This window comes from Arvicola amphibius, chromosome 1 (assembly GCF_903992535.2).
Source record: "Arvicola amphibius chromosome 1, mArvAmp1.2, whole genome shotgun sequence".
Lineage (NCBI taxonomy): Eukaryota > Metazoa > Chordata > Mammalia > Rodentia > Cricetidae > Arvicola > Arvicola amphibius.
Genome location: NC_052047.1, coordinates 122,689,460 through 122,702,769, shown reverse-complemented (window position 1 = coordinate 122,702,769; position 13,310 = coordinate 122,689,460). Strand labels below are relative to the sequence as shown.

Below are 13,310 nucleotides of genomic sequence, written 5' to 3'. Positions count from 1 at the left end.
CTGTACGCTGGAATCTGACCTCTTCCTGCGTGAAGGGTGACTAACCCCTGTGCTAGCAGACGTGGCCAAGCAGCATTCACTCGGCCCCACTGCTGTTTCTTCTCTTTTCCATTATGTAGTCTGTGGATTTCTGGAACCTAAATTGGTTACTGAAGTGACAGTGGGACCCGCTTCGAGGTGGCTGCTGTCCTTGGGTTTCATCTCCTTGAGTTCTGTCATCCTTTCTCTAGGTCTCCTCTCTGCTGTCTTCAGCTAATGGAGACCCCTGCAGGGACATGGTGGCTCTCACTCTGTGCACCTGGCTGTTATCACTGACTGCACCCACAGGGTACTGTATGCAGGGAGGCTGGAACCTTTGCTGGCGTTGCTCAGCCAGGCTTTAGCAGTTTGCACTCTCTTTCCATTTGCACTGTTGGAGTCTGCCGGTCGAATGTGGACCTGTCCTGGGGCCTGAACCTCTGCAACGGTTGAGGTCTGTGGCATTTCTACTCTCCTCAGTCGGATCTCCACCTGAACCGGAAAATTTGCTCCCTCCAGACCCTTTTCTCCTACAGAGCAAAGCGCCTTCCCGGGCTGATTCTTCCCAGTGCTCGGAACACATCTCCCTGGGTGTCACCAAGAGGAGTCTTGGTGAAACCATATTCTTGTCTTACACAACGTGTTGTTTCCTAAGTCTTCCTTGCTATGTCCTTCTTGTCTGTACAACTGGGCATTGCCTCTGGGAAGCCACCCAGGCCACATTCCTGCAGAATGCCCACGGGCCTGGTTTGAGGTGGGCAGTGCTGAGGGTGTCATTGGGTGGTTGCCAGGCGACGGTGATGCTGGTGGACAGAAGCTGTGGCTTCTCCCAGGAGGATGGGATGACGTAGGCTGCTGCCCATTGTAGAGGGCTGCCTAGGGCTGTGTGGGTGTGCTCTGCTCCCACTACCAAAATCTGGGTTTGAGTTCTATAGTACCTTGTGCTTTTCCTTTGATTTTTGATTTGCAGACCTGAAGAAAAAAGAACATAGAATCCTTTCAGACAAAATACAAAAAGTCTTTTTTGTATAAAGTCTCTGCAATTGTCATTAATTTCTTCTCATCATGAAGTTACAGGTTGTTTATAGTCATTTTCTTTAAGGCACCTGAGTATAAACAGAAAATCAACTTGCTCTATTTCCAGAAAATAAAACAATGCTGCTACCCCCCTAACTTCCTGGGGAATTTACAGTTTTTACCTTCCTTTATCAGGGCTGCTGTCATTTAAACTGCAAGTATCCTTCACTCTCAGGAGATGAGCCGCCAACTCAGACGCCCCAGCCGTCAATTCAGTCACAAAGTCTCCTGATGACCAGTTTTCATGCTCTCTTTTCTTTTCTTCTTTTATATTCAAGGCAGAACCACTAATTAAAAAATCATAAAAGATAATACATTCTAATAGTTCTGTGGACTGAAATTATGAAAACGATGCCATAAAATCCAACGCTTCTCATCCTACTTTACTTACTAATTGAAAGAAGTTATAAAGTAGCAGCTGAAGATGAGGAAACAGATCCTCCTTGCTTAAAGACAGACGCCAGCCAGGCCTGATACAGAGCTATATGTGAGAGCTGGCCCAGGAAAACCTTGGTCTGAGAGCAAGGAAGGGTTTCCAGGGGACACAGACTACAGAAGAGCCCAGCAGGAAGACGAGAAAAGCACTTCTTAAATAGAATGGAAATGCCAAGATAAGAACGGGTAGATCTCTCAGTTTGGAATTGGGGGCATTTTAGGGGCCACGTAGAAACCTAGTACAATGGAAATTCCCTGGAATCTATGAGGCTGACCCTAGTGAAGTCTCCTAGTAATGGGGATATGGAACCTGAGTTGACCATCTTCTGTAACCAGGTAAGGCTTCCAGTGGAGGGACTGGAACGTCAACCTAGTCACAAAATCTTTGATCTACAATCTATCCTGCCTACAAGATGTGCTGGGGGTAAAGGTGGCACAGCAATTGTGGGAGTGGCTAGTTAATTACTGGTTCAACTTAGGCCTATGCTATAAGAAGGAGCCCATGTCTGACTTTGCCTGGAGGTCCAGGGGTCTGGATGGATAGCCCAGAGACCAAGGAGAGAACCAAACATGACTGGCATTAAAAAAAATGTCAATGAAATGATTCGTAATGATATTCTTCTATGATGGAGCCCAGCCCAATTGTCATCAGAGGCTTTACCCAGCAACTGATGGGCACAGATGTAGAGACCCACAGCCAAACTTTAGGCAGAGCTTGGGGAAATCTGAGGAAGAGGGGGAAGAAGGAGCCGGAAGGGTCAAGCCACCACAAAGAAATGGCCCACAGAATCAACTAACCAGGGCTCATAGGGGGTCACAGAGACTAAAGCAAAACTTACAGAACCTGAATGGGTCTGCGCTAGGTACTCTGCATATATGTTATGGTCATGCAGCTTGGTGTTCTCATGGGACTCCTAATAGTGGGAGTGGGTGCTGTCTCTGACTCTTTCCCCTGCTTTTGAGACCCTTTCTTCCTACTGGATTACCTCATCCAACCTTAATATGAGAGGATGTGCCTAGTCTTATTGTAACTTATTATGCCATGTTTGGTTGACATTTCTGGGAGGCCAGCTCTTTTCCAAAGAGAAATGGGGAAGGAGTGGATCTGGGGAAGAAGGGAGGTGGGGGAAGAGACTGGGAGGAGAGGAGGGAGGGGAAACTGTAGTTGGGATGTAATATATGAATAAATAAAAAAGAAAAAAAAGAAAACTGATAAAAAGAATTATGAACACTTGAAAAAAAGAAAAAGGAAGAAAAAAAGCAAACTGTCAGTTACTGATTTTCTGGAAACTTGTGGAACAAAAGAAAGTAACCGGAAATGAATGCCATGCTAACCTTGAATACTTCACTGAGTGCCCGACCTCCCTGCCTATGAGCAATGGCCCTTGGACATGGGAGAAATAACTAGACTGGGGCCACAATTTTGGTTTTATTATTTAAAAATGTGATTAATTCAAGTGTTGTTTAAAAATTACATGAAAGAGGAATTGGGGAGTGGCTCAGAGGTTCAAGCTCTTGCCACAACGTGTGAGGACTGCAGCTCAGATCCCTAGAACATGTAATTCCGGGTGGGCATTGAGGACTGCCTGTAATTCCAGCTGCTGGAGGTGGAGGCAGGGAAGCCCTGGAGAACGATGTCTGGAAAACTAGACTAGCCACATCTGGCATATCCATGAGCTCTGGGTTTGACTGAGAGATCTGCCTAAAAATTGTTTACCAAATGCAAATGATTCCTGACACCAATTTCTGGCTTCCATACTCAAGCACAGACACTTGTGAGAGAAAGCATCACCACACACATGTGCTACAAGTACAAAACATGCATACATATGCATGTACAACCCTTCCCCCACAGACAAAAATGGAGAAGGAAAAGCAAAATAAAACATTTAACATGAAAGAAGAGAGAAATAGCTTGTGCAAAATTTTGCTTTTAAAATATTCATATACTCATAGAGTGGACAAAAACTTTTCCAATTATACATCTGATAGAGGATTAGTATCTAGAATATATAAAGATCTAAAAAAAACCTGAATATAAAGAAAACAAACACTCAGTTAAAAAATGGGCACAGAACTAAAAGGAGTTCTCAAAAGATGAAACACAAAATGACTGAGAAACATTTCAAAACACAAATTAAAACTATTTTAAGATTTCATCATACGCAAGTCATAATACCCAAGATTAACAAAACAAACGATAGCAGATGTTGGTGAGGATGTGGAGAAAGAGGAACACTTTCCTGCTGCTGGCCAGAGTGCCAGCTTGTACAGCAACCAAGGAATTCAGTGTGGTCATTCCTCAAAAGGCTGAAAATCAGCCTGCCTCAAGACCCAGTTACATCACTTTGGGCATATATCCACAGGACTTACATCCTACCACGGAGACGCTACCCTACTCACGGTCATTGCTGCTCTATTCATAACAGCCAGAATGTCCAGCAAGTGGTGAATGAATAATAAAAACGTGGCACATTTACACAATGGAATATTATCAACTGTTAAAAAATGAAATTATGAAAATTTCAGGTAAATGGATGAAACCAGAAACAATTATCCTGAGAGAAGTAGGTCAGGCTTGGTAACTCTTAAATGTGAATATTAGTTTTTAAACTTTAGATGTGTGTATTTAATTTAGAGTAACCACAATGATTTCTGTCCTCTCGTTGGTCCTTTATGGTGTGCATGAGTGTGATTACGGGTCACATTTTCCTGTAGAATTGTTAATCTGGGTGTGGTAGTTCACACTTGTAATCACAGAACTTGGGAGGTTGATGCAGAAGAATTTCTGCAAATTAGAAGTCAGCGTGGGCTACAGACAAAGTGGGCCTTGTCTCAATTTTTTAAAAACCTCAAGTTTCAAGATTAAAAATTTGATATATAGGAAATCTCGAATGAATATTACCTTCAAAGATTACTTATCCATTTCATTTGGGGACAGTGATATTACCTTTTTTACACATCTTCCAATCCTAGTTATTATTTTTATACAAAATACTTACCAATGTGATCAGAAAAACTTTATGATTACTTATTTGTTTTTTATAAACATTTGCTTTTATAATGCCCAGATATCTTAAGTAGAAGTAAAGTTTGTTAATCTAAATTATAATTTAATAGAACAAAACAGTGTCCTCTGGTGCAATATCACCACATTCTTACCCATCCTGCTCTTTGCTGTCGGTACTAGGAGACCGCTGGGAGCCAGATGTCCCATTCTTCCTTGTTAGAGTTGATCCACCGTCACCATGGTCAAGAGCGGCAGCGCACAGGCTCTCTGACGCTTCCCCTCTGTCCCATCCCTGCTTCCTTTCTTCTTCAACCTTTAACGAAGGCTTGAGACAAAAGATGGCTACTAACTTTTCCACAATTAACACCGACTGTTTCAGTTTATTTTTATCACCTGACTCTTGGTTTCAAGTAGTGGAGCACAAGTGCTCAGTGGATGGTATGGGACCGTGGGAAGCGAGTGCCTCTTAAACAATAGGAGCCAAGATCCACACCAGCCTTCCCGCCTTCTCTGAATAAGAGAATCGCCAAATAAGGCCTCAGAGTGATTCACTCAGTGCTCGTAAGGGGTGTTGCCTGCTTTGTGTGCTAGTAGCTTTTTTAAAAATTCAACTTTTGGATTCATTATCTTTTCTACAACTGTGAGTCTAGGCAGGTGACCAGCTTTCCAAGGCCTGACCATAGCACCCCTGCCCCGGGAATTCCTCTGTCATATCACCCTTTCTGTTTTCTCCACAATTGCACCTTCAAAAAAGATTTTACTTTTACCTCATTCATTTAACAACTGCCAATTAGTCTTCTCTCGGCCAGGTGTAGGTTCCACGTGGCTTGCCTACTCTTGTTCACTGGCCTTCCCCGCACATGGCATATATTGAGAACTTTAATTAACTGTTTCATTCAGGTGAAGACTTAAAGGAGCTACGAGGAGGGAAGTGATCAACCTTGGCAGGAGGGGAGGAGGCTCAAAGACACTACCTAGGTCAATGCCAAAGTTTTTAAAATAAAAACATGGAAGACCCAAGGACAAACGGGTTTCTGAGGATTGGAACCCAGAGGTTTGTTTCATTCTGCACGTTAAATATTTAAGCAGAGGGCTGGAGACAGGGCTCAGTGGTTAAGAGCACTCGCACAGGGAGCAGGCTTGGTTCCTAGTACTGAGAGGGCAGCTCAGAACTTCTGTTACCTTCACCTCCCAGGGGATCTGTTGCCCTCTTCTGGCCCCTGTGGGCACTTAAACTAGTGGCTTATCTTCCAAAGCCGTCCAATCTAGCATTTTTTTTTTTTCTCCGAATGGAACCGTTGTTTTAAACGCTGTTCACCTGTTTTGGCGCACTCTGCACAGACACTTGGACCCGTGTTCAGTCAGTCCCTGTGAGAACAATGGGACTGGGAGAGGCGTGTCCAGATTCCTTTTCTGTCATGTTGTGGTGCACATTTTCTGCATATTTCATTTTTACTGCTCGGTAGGTCCTAAATATAGACTCGATATCAGAAACTAAATTATCTCAACCATTACAGCCATCTGTTTGGGTCCAGGCATCATCCAGAAAGCAGCAGAAACGCCAATAGCTTATGATTGGACATAGAACTATCTTTTGCATTCACATTAAACAACGGGCCCAGAATTCCTCAGTACTGATCACCTGGCCCACACAAGCTCTTCAAAGGGCTGAGATAAAACACCACTTTCTTGAAGCATCCTGTTTGTCTCTTCGGGTCCTTCTCTTGCACCCCTCTTGGCTCCGGAAAGAGGTTCGTTACTGCATCTGCTCTTCACTCTGGGCTTCCGCTGGGAAAATGGAAGTTATACTTGTGTCACCTCCCTGCAGGATCAGCTGACGTTTTAGCTTTTCTGTCTGGACTGATTTTTCTGGTATTTAATATCTGAACACATATGACTAACTGTAAATCTATTTTTGCCATCAGGTGCCCAAGCAATTCTTCATGCCATGGGGCACAGACGCCACCTTTCCTCTTCTGACACACCTTCACAATCAGCAATGCTTCTTCAGACGCAGTTTTCCTGGAGGTCCTTCTGTCTATGTGTTGCTTTTATTGGTTAGTGAATACAGCTGTTCCGGCCAGTGACTTAGCAAAATAGGGCAAGGCGGGAGTTCCTAGCAGATAGAGGAGGAGGGAGTAAGCAGAGTCAGGGAGAAGCCATGGAGCCACCACAGGAGACAGGTGCCTCTGCCAGAGCCTGCCGAAACTTTGCTGGTAGGCCACAACCTCGTGGTGATGCATGGATTAATGGAGATGGGTTAGTTTAGGATATAAAAGCTAGCTAGAAATACGTTAAAGCTATTGACCAAACAGTATTGCAAATAATTTAGTTTCTATGTGATTATTTCGGGAGTCTGGGCAGCAGGGAAATGGACAAGCAGCCTCCCCCAATAGTTACATGACACCGTATATTTTATTACCTAACTTTAAAAAGACTTACTTTTATTATTTTAAAATTTTGCATAGATGTGTGCCTGTGTGTGGAAGGTGCACGTGGATTCAGATGTTAAGAAGCCCAAGAGAGGGCATGATCCCAGGAGCAAGTTATAGGTGGTGGTGAACTGCCCAGTGTGGATGCTGGGAACCAAGCTGGACTGGGTCCTCGGGAAGAGCTGGATGTGCTCTGAAGCACTGAGCCAGGTCTCCATGCCCAACCTAACATTTTTTGATATCAAAACATACGATACAATTAAGTTTAGATCAAAAAATTACTTGATAATGTGATTGAATTTACCAGAAAAACTTAGAAAGTATGACTTTTACAAGGTTATTTGATGCCTCTTTGGGCAAGAAGCATCACCTACCATTACTTTTGAACTTATCTCTTGATTTGTGTTTATCTTTACAAACCAATGTATCTCAGAACTTCGGTGTTCTCTTTTGGAATCAAGTGCCAAGTGTCTGCTTGGGAAATGTTAGAGTCATGTGAGAAGCCAACATTCCAGGATTCTCCAAACTTTAGCAAACATAATTAAATCAGAGAAGACAGTGTTAGCTATCAGGTAAGAGTGAGGCACCACACACCTGACACTGCTTATCTTCACTTCTGGCAGGCCCTTTGTGCTCTTCCTCCGAAGTCAATTCTAAGCCTGGCTCTGCTGAGAAACGTGTGTATAGTTAAAATTTATTACTTAAAAACAGTTAAGGCAATAGGTATTATGAGACTGATAGAAAATAATAACTGATAAACAATGTTTTTCTTTTCATTTTCTAAATTAAGAATTTTTAGCTGAATGTTACTTTTGTAGGACATGCTCCTTATTATCCAAAAATTGGGAAATAATTACAGTTGTCCACAATTTTAATAGTTTTGGAGATATACTAGATGCCACAAACTCTCTAATAAAGATACTTACTTTCAAAAACATTAAAAAATGAGAGAAAAATACAAATTCACATTAAATCTTGTCTACTTTTTGATGATAACAGCCTAGACAGAATGCTTATTAAAATGACTTTCAATATTCTTATTCCTTTCATGCATTTACCAGTGAACAAACATCTGTCCTTTTATCTGAAATGTTTTTGTCTAGTATTCAAAATTTCTTTTCTTTTAAATTCAGCATGAAATACTACACAATACTATACTATACTATATAATAAACTAAATATGGTTCTTTCTTTGGTGACCTAGTTAGTTTTCCATTGCTGCAATAAATATCCAAAACAACTTGAGGAAGAAAGGGTTCATTTCATCTCACAGTACATTATTGAAAATGTCTGGATAGAGATTCAAGGCTGGGACCTGGAGGCAGGAGCTGATGCAGATGCCATGGAGGATGCTACTTACTGCCATCCCTAGCCCCCGTACCCTGCTTTCTTATAGAACCCCGGACAATTCCCAGGAGTGGCATCACCTACTGTAGTGAGAAGCGGCGGGGCTGCGTCCCACCACCCGGCCACCGGCTAGCTTTACACCCAAAATAATTACACGGAAACTGTATTCTTTTAAAACACTGCCTGGCCCATAGTTTCAGCCTCTTATTGGCTAATTCTCATATCTTGCTTTAACCCATATTTAGTTATCTGGGTAGCACCACGAGGTGTGGCTTACCAGGAGAGATCTTAACCTGCGTCCATCTCGGAGAGGAGCAGCATGGAGACTCACCACGCGACTGCCTGAAGCGTCTCTCCAACTCTACTTCCTTGTTCCCACAATTCTGTTCTGTCTACTCCACCTACCTAATTTTCTGTTCTTAAAGGGCCAAGGCAGTTTTCTTTATTAATTAACCAATGAAAGAAACATAGACAGATAACTCTCCTCCATCAACCTACAGTGAGCTGGGCTCTCCCACGTCAATCATTAATCAAGAAAATGTACTAAAGACTTTACTGTAGACCAGTCTGGGGGAGGCATTTTCTTAATTGCCGTTCCCTACTTCTAGATGATTCTAGCTGTGTCTAGTTGACAAAAACCAATGTACACATCTAGAAAAAGAGTTGCTTCTTTCTTTGCAGCTGCTTTCATTTCCTAACAGTTCTTCCTAGCATCTTTATTTACCATTTGAACTGAATTGGAGGAAAAGTTGGTCATCTTTGTATAAGATTACTGTATTCAACAATTATTGGGTTTCTGTGAGCTGCTAGGTATGGGAATTTAATCCTTCTACTCCATTTGTGAGAAAAAATGAATTAGAAACAAGAAGAGAGATTTCTCCATTGGTTTAATAAATTTTTCTTCAAAATAATTTTTATTTCAAAGTTTACCTGGTGTGAATGCCTGTGCATCCCTAACTCCTTTCATTTGCTCAGGGAGAGAATCTCTCCCTTTTCTGTTAGGCTGGATGAGATTTGAAACAAGATGGTTAATACATATTGCATGCACATACTTAATAATTTGAGATAGAAGGTAAATGTTATTACCAGCCAATGAAGATATTTCTCTGGATTTTCTAAAATGAAAGGGAGACACGTGGTCAGTTATTTTTAAATACAACAAATCCAGATATACATCTGTGCATTCCTATGACAGAACTAGATCTCTGTGTACTCCTTTGAGAAGGGCTATTACAGGAATCAATCTTTTGCAAATTTGCAGGTAACATGATATATATTGTAAAGAAAAAGACATAGGAATGTAGGTTCAATAAAGCGTGCAGATGACATGTCAGAAGTGAGATTACATTTCCAGTAACCACAGCCAAGAGGAGAGAGAATGCAAACCAGTGTGGCTCTGCTGACTGATACAGAGTAGTGATCTCCCATTAGAACAAATCATGACCTTCAGACAAGAAATGCCAAAGATGATGGTGGGATATTATGGTGTGTATCTCTAGTGCATCACATATTGATCATGTATTCTATTTCTACTGCAATTTAGAGGACCAAAAGCTTTCTATCACTTTGGCCTAAGATAGAATTCATTTCAGGCTTCCAAATTGTTTCCTTTTTTCATGACCATGTTTGCCACTGAGCCTGGCCCGAAGTTCCTTGATCCACCCCATGCAAGAGTTTTTAAACCACAAGTAGGAGATAATACATGTTTTCAACACTGAAATAAAATTTTCAGATGGAAAAAATTGTACTTATTTCCCCAAGCATATCTTAGTAAGTTTCTATACTTTAAAATCAGTGCCATATTTAATAAAAGTAACAAGAGTATCAAAAGAATGTGATTAACTTCATAATGTCTTTTGTATCTGAAATTACTATGGTTTAATATGCCATAAGACAATTTAAAGGATTTTTTATTAATCAAACTTGTCTTTTGATGATTTTGTAATGTACACAATGAGTTCTGACTGCACACAATCTATCTCCTCTCATCCACAGGAAATACCCCCTATTACTAGACAATGCTGTTAATAAAGGACTTTTTATGAAGCAAACATCTTAATGAACATAAGTTCTCTTTTAAAACACCAGTCCAATGCTTGAGTATTCCAATTAAATTTTGTAAATAATTAATATCAGTGAATCTCTGGCTTTGAAGACTGATATCTGAGATAGAAAAAATGAGTGGCTGAGACTTGTCCCAGTCAGCAGCAGTCCTTTCTGATCCCAGCATTCTCTGGAGCTCTTATCATACCAAATCCATCTCATGTTAGTAATCTCAACCCGCTCCTCACCCCCTGCCTCCGTGAAAGCACCCAGACAGCACGGTTTCTTTGTGCTCTGCTCCCCTGAAAACTTCTCCATGCCAAACAGTTCTCTACAGCTGTGGGTCTGTTCCTAATACATGATAAATCTTCACTATCACCACTTCTCCACTGAGCAGAAGATTATAGATTTATCATATTGTCATATTGATCTGCTACCTTATGGAGACTATGTAATACACACACATGTACATATATATGGTACATCATAGCTTATGGTACAAGCATTTGCATCTTTCCCCCCACTTAGCCTCTGTACTCTAGGCTTTTTTATTCTTCATTCCCACTTTTCATATTCTCAATTCCTCCCATTCCTTTGGTCTTAGAATCTTGAACAGGAAATAATTATTCTTAGAGGGTCTCCCTCAACGGAACCCATGGCTAAAACCAGAGAAGACATATGACTTAGTATCATCTCATTTCTCCATTTCCTTTCTGTGCATTCAATAGGAAACAACCCTTGATTGTTAGTAGACACCCATGGTCATGTTTGAATAAACATTCTTCCAGGTCAAATGGCAGCTTTAACCACACAGCTCTTACCTACTGCTTGGCCATTTACTTGTAACATTCCATCAACACCAATACGAATAAGTGGAAGAGTCTCAGAAACACTCTGCAAAATTTAACACCAAGAGTGAGTTGCACAGAGCACTTTCTGAACAGATAAATGCTATTTCAAAAGGTATTTGACATAAAAATAAAACAAACATATCCTCAAAAAGCCAAGATTTTTAATGGGTAATACTAATGCTCTTTAGACTGGCTGCTGCTCTTTTATCTTCAGTGGCTCCTGACCGCCATCACTGTGTTTACATGGGGAATACTTACAGATGTGCAGACTGCTCCAGGGTTAACTTCAGTGGCTGCAACTCTACCTCTATCCCTCACCTCAAAGTAGAGGACATAGTCTCCCCCCCAAAAAAACAAACAGGGTTTCTCTGTGTAGTCCTGGCTGTCCTGGTACTAGCTCTATAGACCAGTAGACCAGACTGGCCTTCAACTCAGAGATCTGCATGCCTCTGTCAAGTGCTGGCATTAAAGACATTCACTGCCACCACCTGGTCAGAGGGCTTTTTTTTTTTTTTTTTTTTTTGTTTGTTTTTCAAGACAAGGTTTCTCTGTAGCTTTGAAGCCTTTCCTGGAACTAGCTCTAGCTCTTATAGACCAGGCTGGTCTTGAACTCACGGAGATCCTCCTGCCTCTGCCTCCCAAGTGCTGAGATTAAAGGCATGCGCCACCACTGCCCGGCTCAGAGGGCATGTTCTTAAAAATACACTTGCTACAGTACAGCAACTATATGCTGAAACACTATAATCTTCCCACACAATTTATCCCCGTGTTAAGTCTTCTGACATGATGCTTTGTAGTGTATCTCAGGCACAAAAAGGACATTGAAAAGTTCCTTCATCTAAGTGAGTAAGAACTTTCAAAGTATTTGTATAGGAAAAATATTTGATAAACATACCAAGTTAGTATAAAATGAATTGTTATATTAAAATACACACATACAAATGTTATATATTATTAACTTTATCCCAACTGTAATATGACCATTAAAATAGTATCAAGACGTAGTTAAAAGGAAGTCTAAGAATACTTGTGCATTTTCTCTTCTACACAATTCAAGGCAAAAAATGAGATGGGTGGTGGTGGTGGTGTGTGCTTTTAATTCCAGCACTTGGGAGGTAGAGGTAGATGAATTTCTGATGAATGATTAATAAAAATTCAGAGAGAAAAATTGGGGTTCAACCTGAAGGTCAGAAAAGCAAAGCAGCTAGCCACTGGCTCTTACCTCTACCTCAGTCTGAAATGGCGATCCTGCCTCCAAGAATCTCAGAATAGGACTGTGTCTGAGAGCTGTCTCCTCCCGTTTTATATTCCTCTCTAGTACTGGGATTAAAGGTGTGCACCACTGGGATTAAAGGCATGCACTGCCTTGTTTCTATGGCAACTTGTGTGGCTACTGGGATTAAAGGTGTGTGTTACCACAGCCTGGTCTGTAAGGCTGACCACTAGAGCTGTTTAACTCTCTGAGCTTCAAGCAAGCTTTATTTATTAAAATACAAATGAAATCCCACTACAGATCTCTGTGAATTCGAGGCCAGCCTGGTCTACAGAGTGAGTTCCAGGACAGCTGGAGATAAATCTAGAAACCCTGTCTCAAAACACCAAAAAAAAAGATTATGATAATTGTACTGTAATTCCAAAATTATTCCAAGTTATTCAAGGCACAATGACGAACAGACAGGATACACTCTTCTGTCCAGAACATTCTCCTCAAATGCAGAGTTTCCCAAGACTGACTCCTCTTTACTCAAGATCTGTGACTGCAGAACTCCTTTATTCCCACCCCATCCTATGTACAGAGCCCTTCTGCATTCTCTAACCCAAATCATCTATTTTCGACATAAAAGCCATTTAAATGACTTTTACTTCTGTATTTACTTGCTTTCTTTTGCTAGTGATGGGGCCAGTTACCCACAGATCCTAAGGGAAAGTCTCCCAGTGACTCACTCCACCAGCCCATTACTTGTAGACGTTTGTTGCTGCCTTGATTTTCTACTTGGTTACTATAGCATAGTCGTCCTTGGGCATTTTTACTATCTACCTGCCAAGCACAGCACACAGTGGTCACACAATGATAGAAAATTCATCAATTTCAAAAAT

The 13,310-nt window shown here is 41.3% G+C and overlaps 1 protein-coding gene across 1 annotated transcript in view; it reads right to left on the bottom strand.

Moving 5' to 3' along the window:
* LOC121676961 (ankyrin repeat domain-containing protein 26-like) overlaps positions 1-13,310 on the bottom strand; it is an 89,827-nt gene that overhangs the window by 52,127 nt on the left and 24,390 nt on the right. The window contains 7 exon segments of the mRNA XM_042054068.1: positions 957-990; positions 1,218-1,382; positions 4,693-4,853; positions 7,567-7,640; positions 9,250-9,322; positions 9,406-9,434; positions 11,184-11,256. Coding sequence (XP_041910002.1) covers positions 957-990; positions 1,218-1,382; positions 4,693-4,853; positions 7,567-7,640; positions 9,250-9,322; positions 9,406-9,434; positions 11,184-11,256 — 609 coding nt within the window.